Source organism: Centroberyx gerrardi, chromosome 4 (assembly GCF_048128805.1).
Source record: "Centroberyx gerrardi isolate f3 chromosome 4, fCenGer3.hap1.cur.20231027, whole genome shotgun sequence".
Taxonomy (NCBI): domain Eukaryota; kingdom Metazoa; phylum Chordata; class Actinopteri; order Beryciformes; family Berycidae; genus Centroberyx; species Centroberyx gerrardi.
The window spans coordinates 25,216,805-25,244,490 of record NC_136000.1 but is presented as its reverse complement, the minus strand read 5'-3'; the positions used below and the strand labels follow the sequence as shown (position 1 = coordinate 25,244,490).

Genomic DNA, 27,686 nt, shown 5'->3' with positions numbered 1-27,686 from the left:
ACTTCAACAACTGTGCGCGCTCCCGAGCGGCTGGTACTTAACACCAGGCGTCTCGTCTCTGTTTCAAGTGCAGCGCGAATGTGGATACACCGAGCTAACGCATGAAAGACGATAAAGAGAGGTCCTTTGTCAATCACCTCGCAATACATCTACCCACTTTGCTACAATAAAATCAAGGATATTTCATCCGAGGTAAGCGGGTTTGCCGTGGCGAGTGAAACACATCGGATTTTTGAGTGCAGTGTGTGTTGGGGAAAACAACAGCCCTGCTCTAGCAGACGTTAGCTAGGTAGCTAGCTAGTTGGCTAACGTTAGCTTCCTTCATTAGCGCGGTGCTAATGTTGGCTGTTAGCTAGCTGTGCTTGGCAAAAAGCTGGCTAACCATAACGCTAGCTTGTTTGGCGTCTTGACGCTTTAAGGTGCACACTTGTCTGTAGTGCACTGTCGATATAGATGTTTAGAGAGCAACAACGGTGGTAAACTTACGTTGTAATGGTGCACGAAAAGCGTGAATATGTTACTTTCCTTGCCTGTTCATACACTAACGTTAGCTAAGCTAACAAGTTACCGAACCAGCTATGCTACGGTTTACTGCTTTACGGCAGGACAAGGCCTTGCATGTCTGTAAAAGCTAGCTAGGCTACGCCGTTGTCTGCCCTGCAAGACTAGGCCATTTTGCTTTCGAAGCAGGTTAGTTCAGGTCAACAGAAACCTATCATGACATTGTTTTGACTGCATTGCAACGTTACCGTATAACTTGGTTCTATGATGGGTTGTAGAGGAAGTGATGACTAATGTTTGGTCAAAGTAACGTTTGTGGTTGGTGACGATAGCTGAGATGTACTGTGTGTGTGTTTGACCTGTCTCAAAGGGGAGTACGACTGAATGTCAGATTTTTAGATGTAATTCGTATGCCCCAGGGCGCTTTGGTTTGCCGTGATAAACATTGATTACTGTCTGATTACCAGTAGGGGAGTACTACCGTTTAACAGTTCACCTATTATTCTTATTAACTAGGACACCTGTGGAAGTATTTACACAAACTAGCTTCCAGAGCAAGAAACCAGAGAAACAACACTATAATGACATCACAGTATACAATGAGGGAGCCTGATTGTGCATTCATGTATTGTGATTGGTTGAGCTTTTCTATCCAAATCAGTTTGTTAAAGTAATACTATTTGCTATACACGTGAAAGTGTACTGACATAATCAGAAAATCATCTTGAGCACTAGCTTACACACCTTTTCTATATTTTCCTCTTCATTCTGTTTGGAGCTTTATGTTGAAGTGACATCTTAGATTGGAGGGATTGAAAAACTACTCTCCCTGGTTTGTGGCTGTGGGAGAAAAATATGACAATTTAACAGTTCAAATGGACTGAACTGTTAGTGTGTAGGGACACTTTAAAATCTGAATCCAGAGGTTTTCCCCTGTAGACACTGTAGAGTTTCCCATAGGTTGCTAGATTATCTGTGGTGGTAGGCAGGAGACTCAGAGTTGAGTAGTGGAAAGATGTACACATGCAACACATTACACACTTTTTCATATGTTACTGTGTTAGTTTTGGGACTCAGTGGTGGGCCTGTCTGGTAGTGTTTTGAAGCACCAAAAATAAATCTATGTATAGGGAAACATTGCTGTGCACATACCATTGTTGTTAGGGCAGCAGAGATAAGTGCTGTCCACTAACTAACACAGATTATTCAGTGAGCACAGATTCTGCACAGGCTGACATCTCATTAGTGGCAATGAGATATAGTCCTTATTATTTATCAGTTTATTGGAATGTGATCTCAGCTCTCTGGCTGCCTTCATCCCTTCTATGGAGAATACAGTAATGTTAGTAAACATAACCTGCATGTTGCATGTTGCATACATACAGCTTTCACAACATATTTATTAGAAAATCCCAGTTTGTGCTGTTTAATAATCATAAAAACATGCGTACATGCATACATCACTGTATTACAGCAGTCCGTACAAACTGTAGGCCTAGATGAAGAACCCAGTAGTCATGTGTCATCTAAAGTCATTTGCATATGAGAAGAGGGATGATAGGAGTTGCGTTCTACAATTGTTATTACTTAACACTGGTATTTCAATATGTGTGCCCACAGCTTTTTCTGCATTTTTTTTTTTTTTTTTACATTGAAAGAAATGTCAAAATGTGGTTAATACCTTGCTAAAATAGAGCATTTTCTCCACTATGCAGCTGATTTGTGGTCTAGAGCAGTGGTTTTCAATCCTGGTTCTCGGGACCCAGAGTACTGCTGGTTTTCTATCCTACCAGCTAGTTATAGATGTAAATCAGTCCCAGATTAGATGGCTACAGGGCTCTGGGTCCAAGGACCAAAATTGAAAGCCACTGGTGTAGGACTTCTGCATTGCTTCAGAATACCTTGTTTACCCCAGAAGAATTGTAGGATTTTGCATTTGTTTTTAAATTGCACTAGAGAATATTCCAGGATCCAAATATCTGTACTGGAAGTGATACTGGGAATAAAACTGTAGAAGAGCCTGGGTTCCAGAACCAAATTGAACCCTGCCTAAAATATGGCCACAAAACCTTGTAGAGGAACCTTTTTTTTTTTTGGCGGCAACAATAAAATTCTTTGCTTCGACATCCAGAGCAAAAGATTGGTTGCTTGATGTTTCGCTGTCTGCTCAGTACAATATTGGTTGTCTGTAATGCAGCAGCAGAGTTGAACTTGTTTTGACCCTAGGGTTTTCCGTAGCTTTTAGAGAGGCTTAGTTGGTAATGTAGCTATCGGGGTGGGTTTCATGTGTGGATGGGTGTTTACAGACTCAAGATGACAGAACATTAGGTAGGAAATGCAGCGCTGTTTGGTGTAAATATGTGTCATGCATATGAAAGACTCATTTTGAAGTCGTAATGCGCATAGTAAATTTGTAGGCTGTTATTGGGAGTTAGCTTTTTCACATTTTCATTTAGCTGGATGAAAAAATAATTTGACTCATTTATACTGGCACAAACTCGGCGACTGTACTGTTCTCAAGGTGGCACATGAAGTTGACAGCACTGTCAGAAACAAAAGGTACCTTTAGGTACTTGGGCTTTGCCATATGAAGGTGTGTTCATTGGGCTTCTTCTATTAAGCCCCATACATAGCAGCACCTTAAGGACCATTACCTACCATATAAGGCACTTTTATTTGCTCTTATTTTAAAAAGTTTTGGAGATGCACAAAATGTATTAAATATGTTTTTTTCAGTACCGATACACTGCTTTTTTTTGTACTTTACCACTTTCACCCAATGTTAGCGTATGTCATATTGAACCCTTACCAGAATCTTCATATTCATTCAACACTTCAAAATCAAGTATGGGATTTTTATGTGTTAGGAAGTTTGTGTATCTCTGATGGCAAAAGCAAGTGTAGGGGGAGCTAGAAATGGTCTATGTGATAATACACTGGCAAGTTTTTGTGGCAATGTGGGTAACAGTGTTGTCTGTTAGAGGGATGGGAACTGACAACTGGATGAACTTCAGCAGCTTCATGCATTGCCTCAGCCAGTGTATCATGATACTGAAGGATCAGCATTTCAGTCATACAAGAGACAGGTGGGTGTTGCTGTGGCGTCAATCAACATTGTTCTGTCAGGAAGAGGTGTAGCATTGGCTGTTTTGGGGAGCACTAACATGGGCCATTTGCTAGCTGGCCCACAGTCATGCTAGATTGTTTGTGTTTTCACTGATGTGCTGCTTCAGTGTTTCTGAAATGATGAGCATTTAAGTATTTACACCATAATGGGATCACAGGGACGCACTCCAGACCCATCATCGATGCCATATGGACGTGTTTGTATAAATGTGAAAAGGCTTACTTCCAGATTCTGTCTTTCAGTCCACAGTGAAATTAAAATGCAGTATTAAAGCAGTAGTTGGTTAAAAGGGCTTGTTTTGACCAAAGATTTATAAAGCAGGAAAGCTTTGCAGCTGTTGGCTGGTTCTTTAACAACAATACAAACAACTGCTAACTCAGTGCTGTGGCTGATAAGTCTGTCCATTTGTCACACCAACAGGCACTAAAGGAGCCTACCAACTGTTGTGAGGCACTTCATACAACTTCAGTGTGGAGATGTATTTTCCTTAATCCCCCTGCTATATCCTGCATTTTTTTGACATGATCATATTGCTGATTTTGGCTGAATGGTGCTTTTATATGGCTAATTTGTTTTTAATCAGAAGTCACTGTGGTCGGTTGACAAAACTGCTATAGTCCTCCAGGAGCCTGGCTGTGTGTGCATGCGTGTGCGTGTGCCTGGCTCGCCAGCAGACTGTCCCTTTGCCACTGCTCTGGCCGAACATCAGCAGCACATGTCCAGTGAATAGAGCTCAGCCCTTCCTCACAAGAATGACAGCTGTTTCTGCCAGCCTGCTGCAGGACGGGTGTGCGTTTGTGTGTGTGTGTGACTGGGAGTGACTCATTGGCTCTGAAACAGTGAGGTAATTCTAGATCTGTTACTAATGCTGAAGGGAGTCCCTACTCGCTCTCTTTGTGTGTGTGTGTGCGCGCGTTGTGAACACATGTGGCGTACATTTAAGTGTATGTGTTACGACACGTGTGTGTGTGTGTCTGAGTGTATGTATGTGTGTGTGTGTGTGTGTGTGTGTGTGTGTGTGTGTGTGTGTGGAGGTAGTTTTGCCTCTGCCCTGACATCCCAGCTCTGTGTGGCTTCTCCATGGTAACGAGCTGCTAAGCTGCTCTGTTCCTCAGTTGTTTTTCCTGCTGTGGAAAAGGGGTGACTGCCAAAATAAAAGAAAGAATAGCATTACCCTCTAAAGGAAATGTTTGTACGCATTTATTTTTTATTCAGGGATTAAATTTGGGACCAGGGTTGGCTGCAGGACCCATTCCCAGTGTCATTCCAGTACCTGTTGGTAGTTGTATGTATTTTGTTTGGGGACATAGTTTGGAGCCTTGTATCATGAGCTACCTTCATTCACTATCATCTGGAAACATGTCATGAAATACAATTCAATGATCCTGAAGTACATGCAAAAAAAAACAACGCAATTAGAGGGACAGCAGGGTGGTGCAGTGAGTGGGGATACCGGAGCATCAAGGCTCAAGTCCTTGAGTCAGCAAGCATCCGCTCTGCTGAAGAGTCCTTGAGCAACACACTGTATCCTGCCAGCTCCGGGGCAATATTCTATAGTTGATCCCTTGTTCTGACCTCCTTGTGAAGGGGTGCAAGCAGAAAGAGAATTTCTCGTCGGGGATCAATAGAGTATCAAAAAAAAAATACTTTTCCCCCCCAATAGCATTGGAGTAGCTTGTCATTCGTCTAGTGATTAGCTTACTTATACTTTGTAGTAGCACTCTGTATTGGCAAGGACTTCACAGTACGATTTTAATTCAATAGTGTTGATGATTTCAGTACTGTATGTATCTGTATGGATATTTAGTATGCACGGCTGAAATATTTGCATGTGAATTGATGCATGGTGTGTATAATCCGTGTTTTGATGCAAGACTGTGTGAATTATTTAAATGTTTAGGGGCCATATTGAGTCAAAAGTTGTATTTACTTCAATATCTTCATTTGTTTTTGTTAGGCAAGGAGGAATTAAATGTAGGCAATGTACACATTGTATGCTGTAGTGCACTCAACTTGCAGCAAGATGCAAACATGACACAACTGCAAGGCACATATCTCTGTAAAAGAAAGTGAAGTGACAACCGCACAGCTGGGGCTTCGTCTAGGTGCTGGCAAAATCCATAGAAGAGGAGAAGCATAGGAGGTTAGGTTTGCCACATAACTAAAAACTCATAGACCAGTTTGTCTTAGCTTGTTTAACATCAAGTCATTTAAGCAAGTAGGCTAAAACCAATGCTGTGAATGACTCGTTTTGCATCCCTGGACAAATCGGTCTGAGTTTTTAGTGTGTGGCCCTCTGTGGCACATATCTGTGTTCTGATGTACTAAACTTGCCAAAAAGCAAACAGTCAGGACCGTACCTTAACATGCACTTTTTGTGCTCTAGTGTATTGAACTTGCATTAATATGTAATCATAACTTAACACACAATAGGTGTAGTATTGACAGAGGCGTGCTCAACAAACTCTTTGCAGGGAACAGTATTGTACAGTTGAAAGATGTAGAATGGCCTTTCCATCCCACTATCCCCAGTTGACTTGTGATGCAGCAGTCCTGTTTTACTCACAATATTTTTAAGTAAGTGTCGTCCTATATCCTTTATCCATTTGCTCATACACAAGCGTCCTTGGCTAAAGTGTGGTTATGTTGGCTCATGTTTGCAAACAAATGTCTTGTTAAATGCACCACTGGTTTAGCAACTCTGCCAGCTGTAGTCAAGTGTTCAACCTCTGAGACGAGCGGTATCTCGTTAATGTTGTTGCAAAGTGTTTTAGTACAGAATGCCAAAGCTTATGAAAGTCAAGTGATATTCCTTTCTATTATCGCAAATTTAGAGTTCATGTAATCCAACCATGTATTTGTTTTTGTTTTTTAACAGAGAAAGAATCTTTTTCTTTTTTTTTTTTTTTAATTTGGTCATACATCAGCTACTATATCCAGTTAGTCTAAGCTGGGATGTAAATGGAGTCATTTCAGATGGGGATATAGCTCTCTCTGGTGCTTGTCTCTGCCCTAGCTTGTTTTACAGTCTCCCAGCCAAGGCATCCTTTTTTACATCTCCCAACCCATTGGTCTTGGCTGTAGGTGATGAAGTGTTTGGGTCTCTCTATTAGCCTGGTGATGAACTGCCGCCTGCTCCAGATGGCTCATTGTTTCTGCTGCCCTTCCCCTTTAATAACACACTCTGGGCATTGACTAGTGTCACTAGTGCTGTTTTATAGCTGTGTGTGTTTGGAATCTGTCTGCGTGTTCTCTCTGTGCCTATATTTGTTTCTGCTTGTCTCTGGCTCTCTGTGCCCAATTTTTGACTGCATATGTGTATATTGTCTGGTGATAATGTGAACAGATGCAGCGTAAAGCTGGTGAAGAGAATAAAGCAGCACAGTGCAGCTGGCCATAGCAGTAAAGCCAAGCAGCTCCTTGAATAGATGGTCAGTGTGCCTAATGTCTGTCATTCTCCTAATTGGAAAAAGCCTGGAACTTGGGGTGCAGCCAGCCCCAATGTATCCTCGGCTATGGGGTGATAAACAAACTTTTTTTATTGTTCATTGCCCACACTGTCTGATGCATTCTAAACTTCCTACCTCCAAACAGTGGTTTAGGACAGCAACAAGCAGTTATTTTTCATAATCGATTATTCTAGTGATTAATTGTCAGCTCAAGAAGACACGTAAAAAAACGGTGTTTTTGTGTCGTCCTTGTCACGTCAGCTGATAGAAACTGAAATTGATGTTATCGCTACTGCTGTAAGCCAAGATTACCTTTAAGGACAATTCTAGCATGATTGTTTTGCTCATTTTTCACATTTTCCATCCCATCGTCTTACCTCAGTTTTCTGCTTGTAAACAAGAGAACCTCTTCTGGATCATTATGTGTCCAATTTCCATGTTTTCCTCTGCAAAATGAAACTTTCAACCAATGAAAAGAAGGTACAGTGCCATGTATGCGACCAGAAATTGGCATACTACTGGGGCACGACAATTTTGATCGATCATCTGAAATATGTACATATTGGTAAAGAAAAATCCACTAGGCTTTAGGCTAGGACGACGGGCGTGCCTTGGCTGGTATAGGCTACACAGCTAGTATGGTTGTAGGCTATGGCACATAATTCATGTTGGTTGCCCGTCACCTGCAACATTATCGATACAAAGTGTCCACTCACCTGATGTACATCGAACTGAACCTTCGGTTCAGGCTTTGAGGATTCGGTTGCAATGCCTCGTTAAGAAATATTTATTCTAATATTATATTGAACATGCCATGCTATTATTGAGAATGAGTATTTGAGTGTTCATTCATAAATAACAAGTATTTGAAGCCTGTAATATGGCATTAGGGTCAGCCCTACTCATAACATGATAAACGATCTACAGTGATGTAAAACAGTAAGGGAATACAGGAAATGAGCAACAACTCCAATCACGCTGGAATTGTCCTTAAGGCACTTCAGAGCTCTGCGGAGCACAACACTCTTTTGCTTAGGGATAACTTTGTGATTAGTAGCAGGCTCATATCACTGTCTATTTTTTTTCCCCCTTGTAATTTCACTTGAAAAACATCCCTGAACATGCAGAAGCACTCTGTTTATTGCCAGGGCGTATAACAGGGGTTTAACAGGGTACTGTGACACTGAGGTAATTTGAGTTTTTATTATCATGCCCACGTGGTTTTTATCTTTTCGACTTTTTGCGTCAGTGTGCCACGTTTTACATTAGATTTGTAATTTAACATTGACACGGCCACACACATGACACTAAACCAGTCAGACCAGTATCGGTGAATCCACACCTTTGCACACATTTCTCCTGGTGTAGCCTAGTGCTCCTACCACTTTCTCTTACTAGAAAGTATGGTTGTGGGGTGGGTTAGAATGAGTTGCAATGTGTCGCCACCACAAACCTCAGTGAAATATTGGATATGCCACACCTAGCACATGTAGTACCTAGGGGCGGCTGTGGCTCAGGAGGTAGAGCGGGTCGTCCACTAATCAGAAGGTCGGTGGTTCCTCCAGTCCGCATGTCGAAGTGTCCTTGGGCAAGATACTGAACCCCAAATTGCTCCCAATGGTTGCGCCAGCACCCTGCGTGGTAGCTTGCCGCCATCGGTGTATGTGTGTGTGAATGGGTGAATGTAGGCATTGTTGTAAAGTGCTTTGAGTGGTCGGTAGACTAGAAAAGCGCTATATAAATGCAGTCCATTTACCATTTAGCATCTTTAGAAGTATAGATAAAGAAAAAACAATTGTGCCCTGATGGTGTAGAGGTAATACCAGTGTCTCAAGCTTTCCCTCTCTGTTTGTACTAAGCTAGCTATCACTTTCTCTCCTGCAGACAGATTCTGGTTCAGGGTGATATTTTGGTTTCACTTGGGCTTCTCTTTCCTGGCTGCCTCAGGTGTGTGTGTGTGTGTGTGTGTGTGTGTGTGTGTGTGTGTGTGTGTGTGTGTGTGTGTGTGTGTGTGTGTGTGTGTGTGTGTGTGTGTGTGTGTGTGTGTGTGTGTGTGTGTGTGTGTGTGTGTGTGTGTGTGTGTGTGTGTGTGTGTGTGTGTACGTGCATGAGAGGGTGAGCCTGGGTAAGGGAAAAGAAAGAGGTAGACGATGATGATGCAGCACCCCTCTGGGCCATTCAGTATCAAATATGTCACCTTGTTTTGACCTGTAATTGTAGCGCCCATCTTGGGCTAATCAGTGTAATTTTGAAAATGCCATTTAGTTAGTGCTGAGATGCATCATTCCTCCAAGTTTCATCAAAATCCATTCAGCAGTGTCTGAGATATAGTGTGTGTGTGTGTGTGTGATGAACGAACAAACAGACCGTTTCATATCCCCCACCCCTCTTCCACCCTTACGTTGCGGGGAACAACAAATTGTGAAGGAAGTCAAAAGGAGGAAATAGCGAAAAGAAAAGTCAGTGGGAAAGTGAGGTATGGTGTCAGTGAGGGCAGCTGGTGGTACAGCCTGCAGCCAGACAAGGCTGAAATCTGAGACTCGCTCAACCACAGAGAGGGGGGTGGAGGGAGGGGGCAGAGAGAAAGAAACACAAGTGAGCGAGAGAGTGTCCATCGAGGAGAAAGAAAGCAAGGCAAAATATGTAGGCTGGGGGCAGAGAGAAAAAGCAAGAAACTGTCGGAGAGAGAGAGAGGCAGACGGAGAGATACTGACGAAGAAGGCATCAGCATAGCGCAGACAGACGGGCTTAGGGGGCCAACGAAACAGTGTGTAAAGGTCAAGTGAAAGAGTGTATGTATGAGAGAAAGAATGTGTTGTGGAGGTGGAGAGAGGGGATGTGTGGTTGGAGCGGGAGTCGGCGAGACAGAGGGGGAGAGAAAGGGGAAACTGCTGGTCGTGAGTGAGCATGCTCTGTAAGGGCTGACATTGGATGCCAGCTTAGCTCGCTCTCTCTCTCTCTCTCTCTCACACACACACACACACACCCAGTAGCGATGACACCTACCACACTGCAGGGGACAGAGAGAACTTCGCTGGAATAAAAGAAGGGATGACGGGGAGTGAGTGACAGAAAGCACAGTCATCTACCCGCCTTGTGTTAACTTTCTTCGTTCGGGAGTTCCCCCTTCTCTTCCTCTCCCACGAGCTGCAGCCTTCTCCTGTTCCATCGCTCCTCTTTTTCTCCTCCTCCTCTGTCATTCTGCCAGGGAGACCAGGAGAGAGCGGGGCTCTCTTTTCCAATCAGTAAGGATTATTGCTCTAGCATCTCTATTACGTCCTAAAAGTCGTTTTTTTTCTTTTCTTTTTTCATGGAAACCAAACCTCCTTTGGCAGTGGGAACTCTGATTTAGCGCTGAAAACCTGAAATTTTGGAAAAGGGTTTTGGAAGAGGATGTGCTGTTGAAAAGCTACAGTGGTGCAGTGCTAAACTCTCACCTTTCCTGAAGATCTTGCACTGGGGAAAAAGAAAGTTGCTCTAAGCTGGAACTTGTAAAAGGATAATTATCCGGTGTTGGGGGAAAATCTACAGTGGCTTGGCTAAACTGTCTCATATTCCCTACACAGGTCCCTAGTGGCTGATTGGGATGCAGCCAGGGAGTGGCAGGTTGGCCACACGTTGACAGACTGCTTGCAGACTGTTGACCGGACTAAAATTGGCAAGGCTTTCAGTGGAAGGAAAAACATCAGCGAGTCGTCTTTCTCTCTGGACTGCGGCCTAAGCACCTAGCAACTTGCTTGATGTTCATTTTCACGTTCGGCATTCTATTTGGCTTGATAGGCTGGTTTGATGGTTGCCTGCTTCACTAACACGACGGGAGACCGTTCTGCTGACTGGAGGACCTTGGAGCTGTAGTCTGATATTTTCTTGTGGAACTTTTTTGGATTACAAGGACATACAAACACAGGGGGTCTTCCTCTCATCTCATCGCCTTCTCTCCTCCTCTCTTGGGCTGTTATCTTTTTGGCTGTCCAGGCTCTCCGTTTGCTCCAGCCCCCATTCCTTCATGGCGACTTGCCCTGGACCTTCATGAGCTTGTCTCTCTGGATGGGGGACGAGTGGGAGGAAAAGGAAATGTGATCCTCTGTTTTGTGTTATGTTTAGGGCAGCAGCAGCAACAGTGTTTGGTTTCCATGGAAAAGGCCAAAGGAATATGGCGATGAGGGGCTGCGTGATTGCTCTACCCCTATGTCTCTGGTCCAAGTGAAATCGAAGCCGGCTAGCCTAGCACTGCGAGCTCCAGCCTGGAAGTCCTTGTTCAGATTCTTCTCATGTGTAGCCGCCAGAAACGTGCACAGGACTAAAGGTGAATGGGTACTTAAAGGACACACGCAAACACATGCACGCTCACATTTGGATACATTGATCCCCTCTTTCTTATCAGCTTAGTGTCATAATGTATGCGCGCGCACACATGCACAGGCCTGTCCTTGTCCAGCTGCAGCCAAGGTGTTGTAAAGTGTCGTAAATTCCTGTGCCCAGGCCAGCTGTAGCTCTGTACGCTGCAGGCTGATGAATTGCTACTTTGTCCAGTGGGAGCTTGGCTAGCAGGAGTGTACGCGCGTGTGACAGAATGCATGTCGAAGAGCGTGTGCGTGGGCGTGTAGAGAAGGTGCTTTAAGCAACAATGTATGTGTGCGTTGCGGGTTATGTGCGGCAGCGTGTATGTCCACTGTGAATGTGTGTGTTTGGAGAGACTGAGAGAAGAGTGGGGCATGCGTTGAGAACAAAGAATGGCATGTTGTTTGTGTTGAAGCCCAGCTTGTTTTCTGCCTCCCCCACCCCTCTTGCTCTCTGTTTATTTATCTCTTGTGTATGTGTCTCTCTCTCTCGTCTCCCTCTGTATCCTTTTCTCTCTGTATCTCTGTCTTTCTCTCCCAGTTGTTTTCTCCCCCTCCCTGCCACCTGTCTTTCTCTCCCTTTCTCTGTCTTTGTGTCTCTGTCTTTCTTTGCCTCTGTACTTTCATTTCCACCTCTCTCTCTTGGCTTCAGTCTTTGCCCAACAGTCATTCAGCATCACTCTTTGATATCTGCCTGTACATCCCTCTGTTGTATCCATTTCCATCTCTTTGTTGTGCTGTAGGTGTTTGTGTGTGTGCGCCTATGTCTGCTTTCAGGGTGCGTGAATGTGTGTTTGTGTGTTGTTCAAGGCAAGCTAGTACTTGCCCACCTCCTTTTCCTTTATCTCTATTTGACTCAGTGTACTGGGTGCAGGGTTTTCATTTTTGGCCTACCAGCATCTGTTTTGCCAACTCGAATAATGGCTGTCGTCTGTATATTATTGTAAGATGCACAACAAATAATTATTGAATGTGTGTGTGTGTGAATAGCCATGGCTCCATTCTGCATATTAACTAGGCTGACTTAAAGTAAATGTATTTAGTTTTTCATTATGCACTGCAGCCCATTCAGATATATTTAACTGAGACAGATCTTGTCACAAGAGAAAGTGCTTCATGTGCCGTGTGCAACAAGTGGAAGAGAAAAACACCACCAATATTCAGATGGAGATGAATAATCAGTTTACCTTTGTGTTTGAAAATGGGAACTTTTTAACATTTGACAACCAGAAACGGTGTAGATGCATGGAAATGCATCTTACTTTTCCCTCCTAGGTGGATGCCTGCAATGTGTGCTATTTCATTAGTCCAACATTGTTGATCTCAAGCTTAGCCTAAATCTTAATGACTGATGGTGATGGTGAAACCTTATGTTGGTCATAATGTCTCATTCATTGGAACACATGATGCACAGTCTGATCACAAACTCGGAGCATCACGGGACTTGTGGATGGGTGCAGAACTATAAACTGACATAAGAATGCATGCAAGTATAGACTATTCTACTTTGCCTGGTACACCTGCTGTATTGTGTAAAAAAAACAAAAAAATTTAACACCGTGAGTAGAAGAGAGGAAAGTGATACACATGCTGGTAGTGGTGGCTTCGTTTTGTTGATAGTATATACATACACAGACATAGTGTATCCGGTTAATTACCTCCCATATCCACAACTTCTTATTGTGTTTCTCACTTGACCTCATAATACTGATCACACACTCACAGCACACTATGGCCAGGAACAGAACAAAATGTATTATGTTAACCATATTAGGATTTAGAGAATCACTTCTGAAGTGGTAATTTCAAGGTTTATTTTGTTTTACAGCTGTAAAAGAAGAGTAGATGCCGTTTTTCGCTTATATTAAGGACTCTGCTCCTGTTTACTGTAGCAATCATTTAACAGCTTCTATTGCAGGAGTAAGTGGCAGAGGCTACAATGGTGGTGCGAGCCTCTTACTGGGCTCTGATTTTAAAAACACAGCTTGCCAGAACATGGATAAAAAGAACATCACCAGACTTGTATAACCTGTGACGCTGTACTAAAATACTTACACGACAAATTAACACGCTTGACTAACCCTAACCTACAGGGTTGTTAAACCTGAGGTGCATTCAGCAAGGCATTTGTTCACCAACGTAAGCTAACCTTTGACATTGGAGTGTCAGAGCATGACGGACGTCAGAAATATAGTAGGTCCAGGCTGATATAGGCTATCAGTGTTCCTGTATTATCAGCCAATACTGGTTGTTCACAAATCAGTACAAAATGGTACACATTTGTTTGAAATCTGAAGGAACAAATTCCTAATTACACTGGCATGTCACAATTGAATGCTCTAAATTCCCAGAAAGCACATGCGTTTTTGCCGTTGGATCAATAATGCCCTTGATAATGACTTCCTATGGAGTGAGAGCCCTGAACAAGCTTATCAGACTCTGTCAGTGACCACAGTTTAGCTAGCTGGTCAGGTCTGGAGAGTAATAGGCCTTGCATCAGCATATTGTAGCTCTGAAACAGTAGTTAAGAGGCACAGACTTCAACATGGATGGAGCTTTATCTGCATTATGAAATATGTATAGACAGTGCTGGGAAAACAGTAGGGAGGAAATTGACAGCAGGACAGCAATCAATGTGTTTTTATAAGTGCGGTCTAATGTATTTTGCATTAGCAGTGCAGTAAGTGGCTTGAATGTGTTGAATGAGCACTGTTCTGTCTATAGAATTGGACTGGATAGGCAGCGCCCTTCTTGGCCCATTATGGTGTTTTGGCTTTAGATGGCTGCCATAGAAAATAGATTTGTCATCATGGAAATTAGAGCTGTTTCATATGTGAGCTGACAAGCAGTTAACGAGTAGGGGTGTAAAAAAAAAAAGCAATTCATCGTGATCGAACCACATCGATTTGAAGTTGGAAAGCCAACTGCATCGATTTGAAAAGTTTGGATCGATTAGTATAGCATTAAGGTGTTTTGTGAGCTCTCTGTTCTATAGAGCTTAAATAGAAGGTGGAAAGGGTGCAGGGTAGAAAAAGTCGACGAGACAAAGGGATAATAACAGTTATTGTAACAGTTATACACTATATACTGATTCTGATAGGGCCAGGCAGGTTCAGCTGTGCTCCAACTCGCCTACAAAGTTTTCATAAAATTGTGTTCTGATTCAAAAGCCTGTATTGATATTTTATGAAATGTGAGCATGAGTATAAATACGCCTTAAAAGAATCTCATAGTAAACGGTGCAGTGTTTAAAAAATGTACACTATATGGTCACATGACTTTTGCCAAACAGCTGGAATCTATTGAACCTGATGAAGCCTGAAGGCAAAACGTGCTTCTCGCTCCAATGGATTGATAGTTCTACTAAAGAAATATTAAACGCATATAAATAATGAGTAGCCTCTGAAGCCTTTCAGTGTGTGGTAGAATACTTTCATCATGATATGGGCATTTCTGTTTATCTGTACCTGATGGAAAAGTACACAAAATATCAAATGCTTTGCTATGTCTATGGCAATTTCCTTAAAGCCAACAATTCAACCATGGTTTTCTGCATTTGTGTCAGAGCTCTGTCTTTAAACCCAGATTCTGTTGCACATAATTTCTGCAAATCACTAAGGATAGGGCCCTATTTCGTGTTTGTCTTGGATGGTTCACAGGCATTTGACCCCAGTGTGATGGTGTGATTCCCTGACAATATGTTGTAGCTTGGAATAGTTTCTGAAAATCATGTTTGTTTACCTTTTTTTTTTCTTCTCTCTTTTCAGAGGTCCCCACATTTCAAGAGAAGAAGAAAGCCTTATTTGGGAATCTTATGGACGAAGGTGTGTATTTATCTTTCTGTCTGTTTGTTTTTCTCTTTCTGTCTCCCTGCCCATCTGCAATTGTGTATTATGGCTGTGATGATTACAACAGCTCCTTCAGTAGCCTCTCCGACCCTGTTTCTGTCTCTTGCTATCTGTCTCGATAACGTCAGCTGTAGGCTGGTGGTGGGTATGAGCCAAAGCATGTGCCGTTTCCTACATGCGGTGTTGGGACGTCCAATATGTTCCACCTGCGCAGCACCATTTACCCCTCCTGCAACACAGAGAACTGTGTGCAGCCTGCCATCTCTCTCTGACTGTTACTCAGCTTTTCGTTTAGGTTTTGGATTGAAAATGTACACGGATCCCCTGGCATAATCGGCCTCTCTCACTCTGTCTCTTCCCTTTACTAAACAGAGAAAGCTGTATGCACTGCCTCCATTTAGCTCCTCCTGAACACAGACGACTGTGTGCCCAATTGCCCTTTCTCTCTGCTCCTCTTTTCGTGTCATCATCTATCCCCACACCCCCTTGACACAGAGCACTGTGTGCCCACTGCCCTCTCTCTAACTGGTTAACTGACTCGCTCTGTCTCTTTCTGCCTCTCCAGCCCCTCTGTGAACACAGAACAATGTGTCCACTGCCCTCTGTCACACTTTTGTTCTCTCGTTTTGTTTTGTACTTCCTCTTGCACTTTCTTGTGCCCTGTCTTTTCCTGTCTCTCTGTGTGTGTGTGTGTGTGTGTGTGTGTGTGTGTACCAGAGTAAAATGTGAGATTTTGGTGTATGTATAAAGGCTCTCTGGGGACATATCATCTCTAATGAGCCACTGTTTCTCACCACTCTCCACACTCTTAAACCAAAACCCAGAAGCCTTGTAAACCATAAATTCAATGGACTGTAAAAGCCGTTTCAAAGCTAACTGTTAGCAACAAAAAGGCCCTGGGCATTTTCTGTCTGTCCTTCGCTATTATCTTAGGGGTGTCACTTCTTAGCCCCCATGTGCTGGCTGAAAAAGTGATGCTATGTTTATCCCCCTGCATGCTCATTTTAGCTGTGCATGTTACTACTTGTTTTAGCCCCATGTGCTGCCAGCTGGCTATTGTAGCTGTAGTGTTAGCCAGCAGAGATTTTGTTAAAGTGTGAGTGTGTGTGGCAGGAGTACATATAAAGAATTTGTTAGAACCACTGATCTACATAATAAATAGATTTAGCCTCTGTTTTTTCCTAATGTGCATGAAACCTATTTTTCCGTAGTCTTGCAGCCATTCTGCCATAGCTTGTTGCTGCCACGTTGGTGGCATTTTGGTATGCAAATCCCAGGAGCCTGTATTCGGCTCCACCAATCAGCTTTGTCTAAGATGGCAGCGCACCAGTGAATTGTGGTCTCCTGCCTGATTGTGAACCATAATATTACTTGAGACAATGAAACATTAACCTGAAATGGGATTAAACTCGTATATTGTGGCTGAATTAAAAAGCCATTACTTTAACTCACTAATAATTTTACTGGCATTAGGTTTGCCTCAGTGAGTGTTGGGTATGGCCACTCAACATCTCTGGATTCTGGGACATGGCTTCACAAACATGCCCCCTTCCTGGCCTCCTGGTTGAGGTGCAGTGCTGATCTATTTAAGTATTGTATGTATAGTCATGCCTCTCATCTTATCATTCAGTAAGTCTGCTGACTGCGTTGCACTCAGAATCCTTTAGCCCGTTTAGTTTTAACTAGATACCATCAGCACCCTTTGGAGGCTGTTATGGGAGAGCTGGAGGAAAGCTGTTATGGTCACAGCCAGTCAGGATTGGCAGGGCGACACATGCACACTGAGATTCCTGTCCGACTTCCACTCTCTCGCTGATTCTAGCTGGCAAGCATGTCATAAATCTGTACTACAGTGTCCCCTATTCGACAGCAGCACCCCTAACGCCCGGGCCACACCGCCTACCTGAGCAGCGCGTGTGCGTCGCAGAACCTGTTGCTTTTCATTTCGGCGCCCATGTTAACAGGTTAGAGCAGCCACACAGCCCGCGTGAGCAGCACAGCTCAGGCGCGGATGCGGCTCATCTAGAGATTCGGCGTGTCGCCTATTTTTTCCGCGTGACGCGCGTGGTTTTCAGCAAAAATAGACAGTGAAAATGATCTGTTGATAGTCATATTGACATCATACCAGCAACATTACACCTTTCAATACAGTTTCAATGTCTATATCTGTAGAATATGTCACAGACATGAAAAAATATATATATATTTTTTTTTAACTCAACACTTCCTGTTTCTGTTTCAGATTAAAAGCCCTCTAACGTTTCTGTGGACAGAATCCCTTCATTTGTTAGCACAAGGCTTTTATTGTGAAATATTTGCAGGACCGTGTTGTAGAAAATTCAGTGACTTGCACGGCTAAATTAGTGGAGTACCGGCTTTTAATTGTGGAAATACGGTAGTCATAGCAGAAACCCCACGTAGGCTATAATTATATTATGTTAATAAGTTAAAAGAACATCAGGTGAAGGGCAGTATTTTTCCGGTGTGCGCTCTCGCTCTCTCTCTCTCTCTCTCTCTCTCTCACTCACACACTCACTCACTCACTCTCACACACACACACACAGCTGGCAAATTGCCTCCACTGTTAGAAAAGTGTAAATTCAATGAAAATTCATCATCGGGTCTCACCAAAACAAAGGGCATTTAAGGTACATTTATTCCAAATATGATAAGTATCTAAATAAAAAGCATTTTCAGGCACTTTTACATTTACACCGTACATTTACACACCAACCATGGTATTGGTCAGTTGTCTTCTTTCGAGTTGTGCTGTGAGCTGAATAGAGAGGCAAAGTTTTAAAATTAGCCTACAAGATATGTTGAGCTGTTTTATTTGCTTCACGAAACTAGTGACAATCAGTTGGATTAGGGTAATGTTGATACTGAGCTTACTGAATGAAATGTCAATAAAAATGCAACCAAAATAATAGCGTAGTTAGATAGGGTCCTCACACAACTAAACCAATATGAAATCCATTTTTATTTGAATACACTAAATAGAGGAATAGAGAACATTATTCGCACAGCCCCCCCAGTGCCAAAGTGATGTGCCAACCTTTGGAAACATTGCTCACCTTGGTCCCAGCAACAAAGTTATCCCTGCTGCCTGTTACCAAAACTCCTACAGGAAACAATGCACTGCCTGTTTTCCACCACAGATTCTGACTGACTGTGATCATAGTGTTATCCTCCCAGATTTTAGTCATGCATGCTAGCAAGCTGTATTGGTCAAGCTAGTTATAGCCTATGTTGAACTACACTAGGCTAGTTACATTAGCCTCGCATGCTAGCTGACTGTGACCCTGGCCTTGGCCTAGCTGAGTGTCCTAAGCTAATTTGGCCCCACTGCTCTAAGTGCTGCTGCTAGCGTGCTAGCTAGCTAAGAAGGGCTATTAATAGCTGGTATGGCATTATCTCCATCACAGCAGATGTGTTTACAGGCAGGCAGGCAGGCAGCCACAGGGACAGCTAGCTAATAGTGTTTCGCACTAGATCCGTTTTTTACCTCTGTACTTGGCGTGTGTGTGCGCGTGCAGAGAGGCTTTATCCCAGCAGATGTGCTTACAGGAAGGTCTGCCTGCTAACAGCGCTGCCAGCTCCCAAACTACACGTAGTAGGGGAGCTTATCTGAGAAATGATGCTGTAGATCAAAGCACCACATTTTGTCCACATGCTTATTGGTTGACCCGAAAACGTCCTAGGAGTGGCCAAAAAATCTCAAACAGGATGTGACAAATCACTGAGATTTAAAATGGTCTCTTCTGTAGCAGCACTGGCACTCCTTATTGGTGGTGTTACGTTTGTATGAAAGCAGTTTTTAGCACTTTCCAAAACAGATTTTACAAATAGACATTATTACTGTTATTAGTAGTAATAGTTGTCTCACCAACAGACATGGACATCTAGCCTAACAATATCAGTGTTTCCTCTAGGATTTTTTTTTAGCAGCGGGGGGAAAGGGTTTTGTTGTACCTGGGTGGTGCGCGCGCGGTCGGAGTGAATATCAATAGGTAATTAAAAAATATGAAATAAATTGACACTTGACTGCAAAACAAACTTTAGAACATACTCCACTCTCCTCACTTTCTGCCCTCTCTCCTGCTTCACTCTGCTCTCCTGCTCCACTCCCTCCACTACTCCTGCCTGTCTACTTGTCTAATAAGGTTACATTTGAGAATGAGTAACGTTGGATAATTCTCTCACATCACAAATATTTGATCACGCAACCAGTAAGAACATTAAAATATTGTAGTAGCCACCACTAACGTTACATATTTTAGAACCAGGAGGCATTTCTTTCCCTTCAAAACTTCGGGGCATACCTGTAGTGGTATAATCACGACCCCCCCCCCCCCCCCCCCAAAAAAAGAAAGAAAATGGAAAAAACGGTAAGAAAACAGCATCCTCCGATTAGAAGTGATTTGGGGAGTTGAATGTTGTAATAGCCACAAACATCCAACAATTTGTTTAGCATCCATGCCAAGGAAACAAGTAGAGAATTCTAGTCAAAAATTCCTCGATTCTCCCTTGGTCAATTCCTTATTCCAGGGAAGGAAATGTAACTCTTTTTTTTATTCACCAGCCACATTCCTCTTGTAACAGCCAAGTAAGTGTTTTTATTTTAATAAATTGAATAAGACCTCAAAATTATTGTTGACTAGCTACCAAAGTGGCTGGTCAGTTGGACAAATTGAGCAGCCACAGACAGAGATTTGGCAGCATTTGGCTGGTGGCTGTTGTTAATTTAATAATATGTTGTACTCTGTTTCTACATATTTCTGCGCTCTCGCCACCTCTTTCTCTTCTCCTACCTTGTCTTCACCTCCCACACCTCCTCCCCTCTCTTCTACTCACCTTTTCTACTCTTCTCTTCTCCTCTCCGGAGTCCTGTCTCGTCTCTCCCCTCTTGTCTCTGTTCTGGGTCTCATTGTGCTGTGTCTGTCTGTGCGTAAGGCTATAATAAGGATGAGCCATGCCAGGCAGCAGAGCAGGTGGGGACAAACACACACACACACACACACACACACACACACACACACACACACACACACACACACACACACACACACACACACACACCCCCAAACGTCTTTTCAGCCCAGAAAAGACCTGACCTGGGGAAACATCCTCCTTACCCTCCCTTCCTTTCTTCCCTTTCTTCTCGCATCTCCCCACCCACCCTCCTTTCCCACTTTTGCTGTACCCACTCTTGCTTTATTTTCACATCTTGTTCCTCCCCTTTTCTCTCCTTCTCCATTCTCCTGTCCTCTCTTGGACGGTTGTCCTCTTTTTTTTTTCTTCTCCTTGTTCTTCCTATTCTGTTTTCTCCTTACGTCAAGTCTGCCCACACTCCCCCCTCCTCTTTGTCTCCTCTCTCCTCCTCACCTCTTATCTACTCGCCCCGCTTCATTCCTAACTTTCCCGTCTCGTTCCTTCCTCTCTGCACGCTCCCTCATCTCTCTTCTCCTTCCCTCCCCTTGTCCTCTTCTCCATCCTCCTGTCTTCTCCTCTTATTGCTCCTCCTCTCCTATCTCCATTCCTCGACTCATACCTATTCTTCTCCGCCCCATCTTCTTTTTCCCCCCCTCTCTTCTTTTCTCTACTCTCTCCTTTCCTATGCTCCACAGGCCATCCCATTCCTAGCCACAAACCTGTTACCAAGGCAACTGCACAGCACGATAGGAAACAGCAGCTCGCCACACGCACACACGCAGACCACATCTGAGTTCACTTTACTGTCTGGTTGTTCTTTTTTTTTTTTATATATGTGACCATGAAAATCTCTACAGTTCTAACTTCTTGCTGGGACAAAAATAGACCCCCGTCTGTATGGCAGGCTCTGGGTGTGTGTGTGTGTGTGTGTGTGTGTGTGTGTGTGTGAGAGAGGGAGAGAAAAGAAGACCGAGAGGGCATGATGCGTTCTCAGCTCATTCCTCCTGTAGTGCTGTTTATAAAGTGCAGATAAGGCTCCTGTCTGTTCGTTGCTATCAGCCATAGAGAGAGAGAGAGAGGGTGTACATTCCTCTTAGTAAGGGATGCTGATGGGTCCGAGCGGGATCTTATCTCAGGCCTACAATTTCAAACCTGACCTGAACTTATAGCCCACACAGTTTCTGTCCGAACCCAAAGCGAGCCTGAGGAGAAGCTTTTTCTGAGCCAGAGTAAAGCCTGAGAAACTGGATGACGATGGGCATTACTGGATGAAGATGGGCACAATAAAGATAGGGTAACAGCGTGAAGGGTATTTTTTTCATGATTTAATTCTCAGTCAAGCAGGAATAATCAGAACTGTTGACAGAATGGGCTTCTGTTGTACCCTATAACAAAGAATTAACAGCCATGGCCTAAAACAAAAAAGCAATTAACAGTCGTCATTGGATGACCCCATAGCCTGCTAGGCTGTGTGGAAATGGGCTACAGAGATTCACACCAGTGGATATACACAACGACTGCCTCTGTGAGCCAGTAAATCCGTTTTGTATTGTTTAATGAACTGATTTTATACACGCGTAGCTATATTTGTACAGTTCACTCGGTTTAAAGCGCATTACAATCTCCATGTCATTCTGCAGCTGGTCGCAGAAATTTTGAAAGAGGGTGAATAGTAGCACTGTTGGATAATATCTGCTAGTGCACAACTCATTACATAATTCAGAAATGTTTGTTCTGTTGATAGCTAGATGAATATATGGCAAGCAATCTGTAGACTACTGTGAAGTGTAGCTGTCCTCGCCACTTGTCTTTCAGTGCAAGAGCTGTAATGTGTGGTGATAGTCGCAGAAGAGACAAGAATAGATAAGCTCATAGTGTCTGCGTGTAACTGTACCACACTTTCCTTCTGTGCTGCTCAGCTGTCCACCTCACTGCTAGAATACTATATGACAAGCCTAGGTGCACTCAGAGAGAACAGTTCAGGCTGCTGTCTTGTCAGTCTCTGCCTGCCTATCTGCTATCCTTTTCTCTAACAGCCTTCTTCCATGTCTCTGGTCAGTCGGTTGGTCTGTCTGTCTTGATCAGCTCTGTTGTCTAGGCCTGTATTCCCCTAGCTGTCATATCCCGTACAGAGAAGCTACACCAGAGGGAGCGTGTCTCGCTGTGTTGCTGTGACGCTCTCCCTCCTTCTGCACACAGAATTGCCAAGTCCATAATGTTCTGATCATCCATTGCCCTAATTTCATCAGCTATTCCCGATTCATTGTGCCTAAGTAATGTTGTTTTAATGCATTCTATGTAAATCATCATAATCTGGGCCACGGGTTATTTAACATTTACCAAGTTTGTTACCATAAAACTGAAAATACTAGATGTATATTGTGCTTGGTAATGAGTGGGCATAATAAAGGATAATTTATGTATTTTACATTAACCAAATCACCATAATTTCACATTATGCCACTAGAAACAATGAGGTGTGGCCGCCGTGTTCATTTTTCCCATTCACAGAATGGAATGAACGCCAGTGTCAGCCATGGGAAATTGGATCTAGCCGAATCTCGACGCTGGGCGCTCTCCAGTTGCAGCACATCCAGTGTAGCGGGGTCAATCGTCTTTAAAGGGAGCGTTCACTTGATGGCTCACGCCCAATGGCTCCCGTGTAGCTCTAGCTCAACTGTTAGATGTTCAGAGAGTGAGGTCATCAGGGAAAGTTACAAGGAAGGGACCGCTCTAGACCGTCTGTCACACCTCTCTCTGATGCAAAGACTTTAATAGGCGTAAGACTTACCGATAACTTTTAACACGAGGCCTCTCCGTCTCTCTCCCTCCACCAGAAATGAGTCGCCAGACCGCCACCGCGCTGCCCACAGGAACCTCCAAGTGCCCCCCCTCCCAGCGCGTGCCCACCCTGTCAGGCACCACCGCCTCCAACAGTGACCTGGCCAGCCTGTTCGAGTGCCCCGTCTGCTTCGACTATGTGCTGCCCCCCATCCTGCAGTGCCAGTCCGGACACCTGGTATGTAGAGTCTGGCCTGGAAAAGAACTAAAGACATGCCAAGATCTGTAGTTGTTCACAGTACCGCTTAGATGCTGCGAGATTTCAGATGCCTTTCTCACGCCAGCAAGGGAATAAAAACTTGTGGGGGGAAAAACACTGACAAGTATTATCCATTGTCCCCCCCCCACCAGGTATGCTCCAACTGCCGGCCCAAGCTTACCTGCTGCCCGACCTGCCGAGGCCCCCTGGGCTCCATCAGGAACCTGGCCATGGAGAAGGTGGCCAACTCCGTCCTGTTCCCCTGCAAGTACGCCTCGTCGGGCTGCGAGGTCACCCTGCCCCACACCGACAAGGCGGAGCACGAGGAGCTGTGCGAGTTTCGGCCGTACTCCTGCCCCTGCCCCGGCGCCTCCTGCAAGTGGCAGGGCTCCCTGGACGCCGTCATGCCCCACCTGATGCACCAGCACAAGTCCATCACCACACTGCAGGTTAGGCATCTACATCGGCATGGGTATGCAACAACATTTTTAGGAGCAAAAACGAGGATTTTTGAACCCATTCAGAAGCCCTGTGTAAAGAAATGGCATTGCTTCTGGAAGACAGAACCAGTTGTGTTTTGGCTGAAAGAGAGATTGAATGAATACTTGAATATCAAGAAAAGCCTTGATGAATATTGGCTTGCTCTTCCTCTCGTCCCTCCGCAGGGTTAGAAACAGGACAGACTTGCAAAGCATGTCTTTAACACCACGGAAAATTATTACGAAAATGGAAATGTCCTGCCCCCGTTGCATGCTGTGTCTGTTGCCATCCAGCCCACCATAATGAAACATGGGTTCTGTGTTGTGACTCCTCAACACTCTGACAGGCTGATATCCGGTTTCTTTTACTGATACATGTGATTAATTAGGGATTAATCTGTGACAAAAGGTTTTGATCATTTTACCCAACACAAAAACTAATTGTGACCAGAGTATTGTGTGCTTTTTGCCCCAGCTTTAGGCTACTTTTTACATGTTAGCTTTTGATTTGCATATTCATGAGTGTAAGGTGCACACCCACGCAGACCACAAAGTAGACCTGCTAACATTGTTTGCTATTACAAAAATAGTAACATTAGCTCTGTCTACAGACTTTCTCTACACTTTCTTTCACTTGAATTTTGTATTGTGTCTGCTAGGAAACAGCACGCCTCTTTAACATGATCATAATTCTTACTGAAATTAAAGCCACCACCCAGTCCCATCTACCAACACACAGACACTCCCTTCCAAGTTATTGTCTTCAGCATTGGCAGCTATTGCTGCCATGCCAGGACGTATCCTGGTGGCGGGAGGCCTTTTGTTTATTCTAACCATATGACTACCCAAACATCTCAGCAACAGTTGGGTACATTCAATAAAAGATATATATGGATAAACTCGTATAACCTGAGTCTGTCTCTCTGTCCAGGGGGAGGACATTGTGTTCCTGGCCACAGACATCAACCTGCCGGGCGCGGTGGACTGGGTGATGATGCAGTCCTGCTTCGGCTTCCACTTCATGCTGGTGCTGGAGAAGCAGGAGAAGTACGACGGCCACCAGCAGTTCTTCGCCATCGTGCAGCTCATCGGGACGCGCAAGCAGGCGGAGAACTTCGCCTACCGCCTGGAGCTGAACGGGCACCGGCGCCGGCTGACCTGGGAGGCCACGCCGCGCTCCATCCACGAGGGCATCGCCACCGCCATCATGAACAGCGACTGCCTGGTGTTCGACACGTCCATCGCGCAGCTGTTCGCCGAGAACGGCAACCTGGGCATCAACGTCACCATCTCCATGTGCTAAGACCTTGTGAAGACAGGGGGGTCAAAAAGTCACAGGTTGTTCAGGGGGCATTTTCAGGGGTCAAATCAAAATGTGGCCCCACACTGCCCCCTCTCTTCCGCACCCCCACACCCCCTGAGACAGACTTGACTTGAGGTCAAAACGGACTGTCTGATTGGACAGCCATGGGGGCCCAGGGGGTGGGATGGATGGATGAATGGATGGATGGATGGCTGAATGGACGGGTGAATGGATGAATGGATGGATGGGTGGACACACGTGGACGTAATTGTGTAGTGATGGCTATAGACTTATACACACACATATATATGTGAGACTCGTGCACGCACATGCAGTCTCTCCCTCTCTTGGTCACAAACACACAAACTAAAAAAGCTGTTTGGTCTAACTCGCTTGTCAAACTCTTGTCTCGCTCTCGGTCGCCGCCTCTCTCTTCGAGGTGGTTCTCTCTCTCCAACCCCCCACTCACTCTGCCTCTCCCCATTTGTCTTTTTTATTTTAGTGTTTTTTTCTCTCTCTCTCTCTTTCGTGCTCTCTCTCCCTCCGTCATCCTCAGACATTTCAGACACTACAGCGCTCCGGCCTTCACTGAGCGATGCTGGAGGCTGGTCACCACTGAGCGGCCCTCTCCGCACTGACGGCCACATAGTGAAGAAGGCTCACGTTATATTTCACAACACGGACTCCTGGTCAGTGCTAGGTAGCTAGCCAGCTATCAAGCTTCCCCCACCTCTACCCCCTCCCCTTCCCTTCTTTCTGTAATAGACCTCATTACCCATCAGACCTCCTGGCTTCAACGGTTCACGCGCTACCGACACTTATAGGGCTAGAACCATGGGCGTGGCTGCAATCTAGGACCACAGAGAGACCGCTATATCATTGAACTTTGCTCGTGGGAATCCATTATGTATTGAACCACGACCATGGCTATCAATTTCTATGGAAATTGGACCATGGTCGGCTGTCTCTATCTATGATTAGCTAGGACTGGAACCCAGAACCACAGATATCCATCTGTATCCATAGTTATTTATTGCCGGGTCTCAAATCCAGGACTGTGGGTGTTCATCCTTATCTGCGGCTGACATAGCTAGCGATGGCTGGGACTGGAACCCATAGCCATAGCTAGCTGTGGCCGGGCCTTAAAGGTGACCCATAGGTATGGATGGCTGCAGCACTCGTATCACCATAGGTGTCCAAATATGACCGGGACCGGAACCTAGGATCTGCAGTAATGGAGCTTGGACCGCGGCTGTCTGTCTACATCTGTGGCTGGGACTAGAACCCAAAACGTCAATTCGGCCCACACCCCGGCTCATGTGGTTTCCTCGCAGTCTCCAGTCCAGTCCAGTCTAGTCCGAGGCTAAGGATTGCGTGTCGGATGCTCTTAAATAGTTGACTGTCGTCATTGATTGATGTTAGAACAGACTCTGCTCTTGTACTGTATGGATTTAAGATGGGGCCCAGCTACAGCAGCCCTGGAATGAAATTTGTTTTTTTGTTTTTTTTTTTTTTGGTGGAGTTCAGACACACACATGCACACACACAGTCGCTCCTTACACACATTGTGCTTATGTGGTCCAGGGGGCAGGAACAGGCGGGATAGCGGGGGGGTTATAAGTGTGTGTCAGAGCATTTTGACCGAGGTAGGGAGGGGTATATAAATGATGGCAATTTTTGTTTTTGTTTTTTTAGAAAGAGGAAAAAAAAAACAGTGCATTTCAGCAGTTGAGTCAAAGTTAAAACTTTTTTTTCCTTTTTGTGATTTATTGTTTAAATCTGTTTTTTTGTTTCTTTTTTTAATTATTTTAGTTGTCCTTTTTTTTCTTTTTGAATGAGAAGAGAGAAGAACTCCTGGTGTTTTTGTGTGTATGTGTGTGTGTGAGAGAGATGGACATTTGGCTAGAGACGCCCGCTCACTTTTTCACTCGACTCTCTCGCTCTCATTTTATTTCTCCCTTCCCTCCATCTCTCTCTCGCTCCGTCTTCTAGCCTCGGCCTCAACCACTGATTGACTGACTGACCACCAAACCAGGAACGAGGGACAGTTTCTACCGTTACAACGTTGCTATTATTATTATTAAATGGAGATTATCATAATTATCATTTTTTGTAATGACTTTTAAAAACAAAAATGAAAAAGGCAGTTGTAAAACTCGTGGCTAAACTTCAGTGTTTGTAGTTAAAAACAAATTGTGTCGTTCTTCCGAAGGTTGTTTTCTGAGTTGGATTGTTTGTTTTCTCTTGTTGTCCATCTGTCTTTCTGTCCTTCTGTTTGTGGGGCAAGTCTGTTTTTATTTTATTTTTATTTTTTTTGTTTGTCTATGAGGAGGGAGGGAGGTCAAGCCAATCGTCTCTCCCTGCTCTTCACGTGGAGTCTCAGTAATGTTGCTGCTCTCCTTCAACTCCTTGACTTTTATTTTTGTTTTTTTTTTCTGTTTTAATTTGTCATTAAATAAATCTATCTTTTTCATACCCGGTGCCACTTCTCCTTTGCTTTCATTTTAGGCATCGGAGCCTGACCACTGCTGGATGTCTGGATCTGATACTGATGCCAGATCAGAGTGTCAGTTTATCTGCCTGTATACTTCTAATGACAGCCTGCCATTTCTTCAGATTGTTCATAAAATGTTCAGCTGTTGGAGGAAAACATGCTCTGATGTCTCA

General features: G+C 44.3%; 1 protein-coding gene across 3 annotated transcripts; it reads left to right on the top strand.

Annotated features, from left to right (window-relative positions):
* The first annotated feature begins 75 nt into the window (after positions 1-75).
* Positions 76-27,686, top strand: siah1 (siah E3 ubiquitin protein ligase 1). 3 transcript variants are annotated; one of them, XM_078283099.1, is made up of 6 exons: positions 76-192; positions 15,185-15,241; positions 23,035-23,216; positions 23,390-23,686; positions 24,648-25,719; positions 27,528-27,686. In XM_078283099.1, exons 2-5 carry the CDS (start codon positions 15,232-15,234, stop codon positions 25,017-25,019), a joined length of 861 nt encoding a protein of 286 aa, XP_078139225.1. In that variant the 5' UTR covers positions 76-192; positions 15,185-15,231; the 3' UTR covers positions 25,020-25,719; positions 27,528-27,686. The 3 variants fall into 3 exon arrangements, with proteins under 3 accessions (XP_078139225.1, XP_078139224.1, XP_071761906.1); XM_078283098.1 differs by lacking the exon at positions 27,528-27,686 and adding an exon at positions 27,012-27,494; XM_071905805.2 differs by lacking the exons at positions 76-192; positions 27,528-27,686 and adding exons at positions 11,349-11,383; positions 27,012-27,494.

Bases quoted from the DNA above. Each gene is read 5' to 3' on its own strand.
- siah1 (XM_078283099.1), top strand. The intron at 23,217-23,389 runs GTATGTAGAGTC...CCCCCCCACCAG, and splicing joins AGTGCCAGTCCGGACACCTG to GTATGCTCCAACTGCCGGCC. The intron at 23,687-24,647 runs GTTAGGCATCTA...CTCTCTGTCCAG, and splicing joins AGTCCATCACCACACTGCAG to GGGGAGGACATTGTGTTCCT.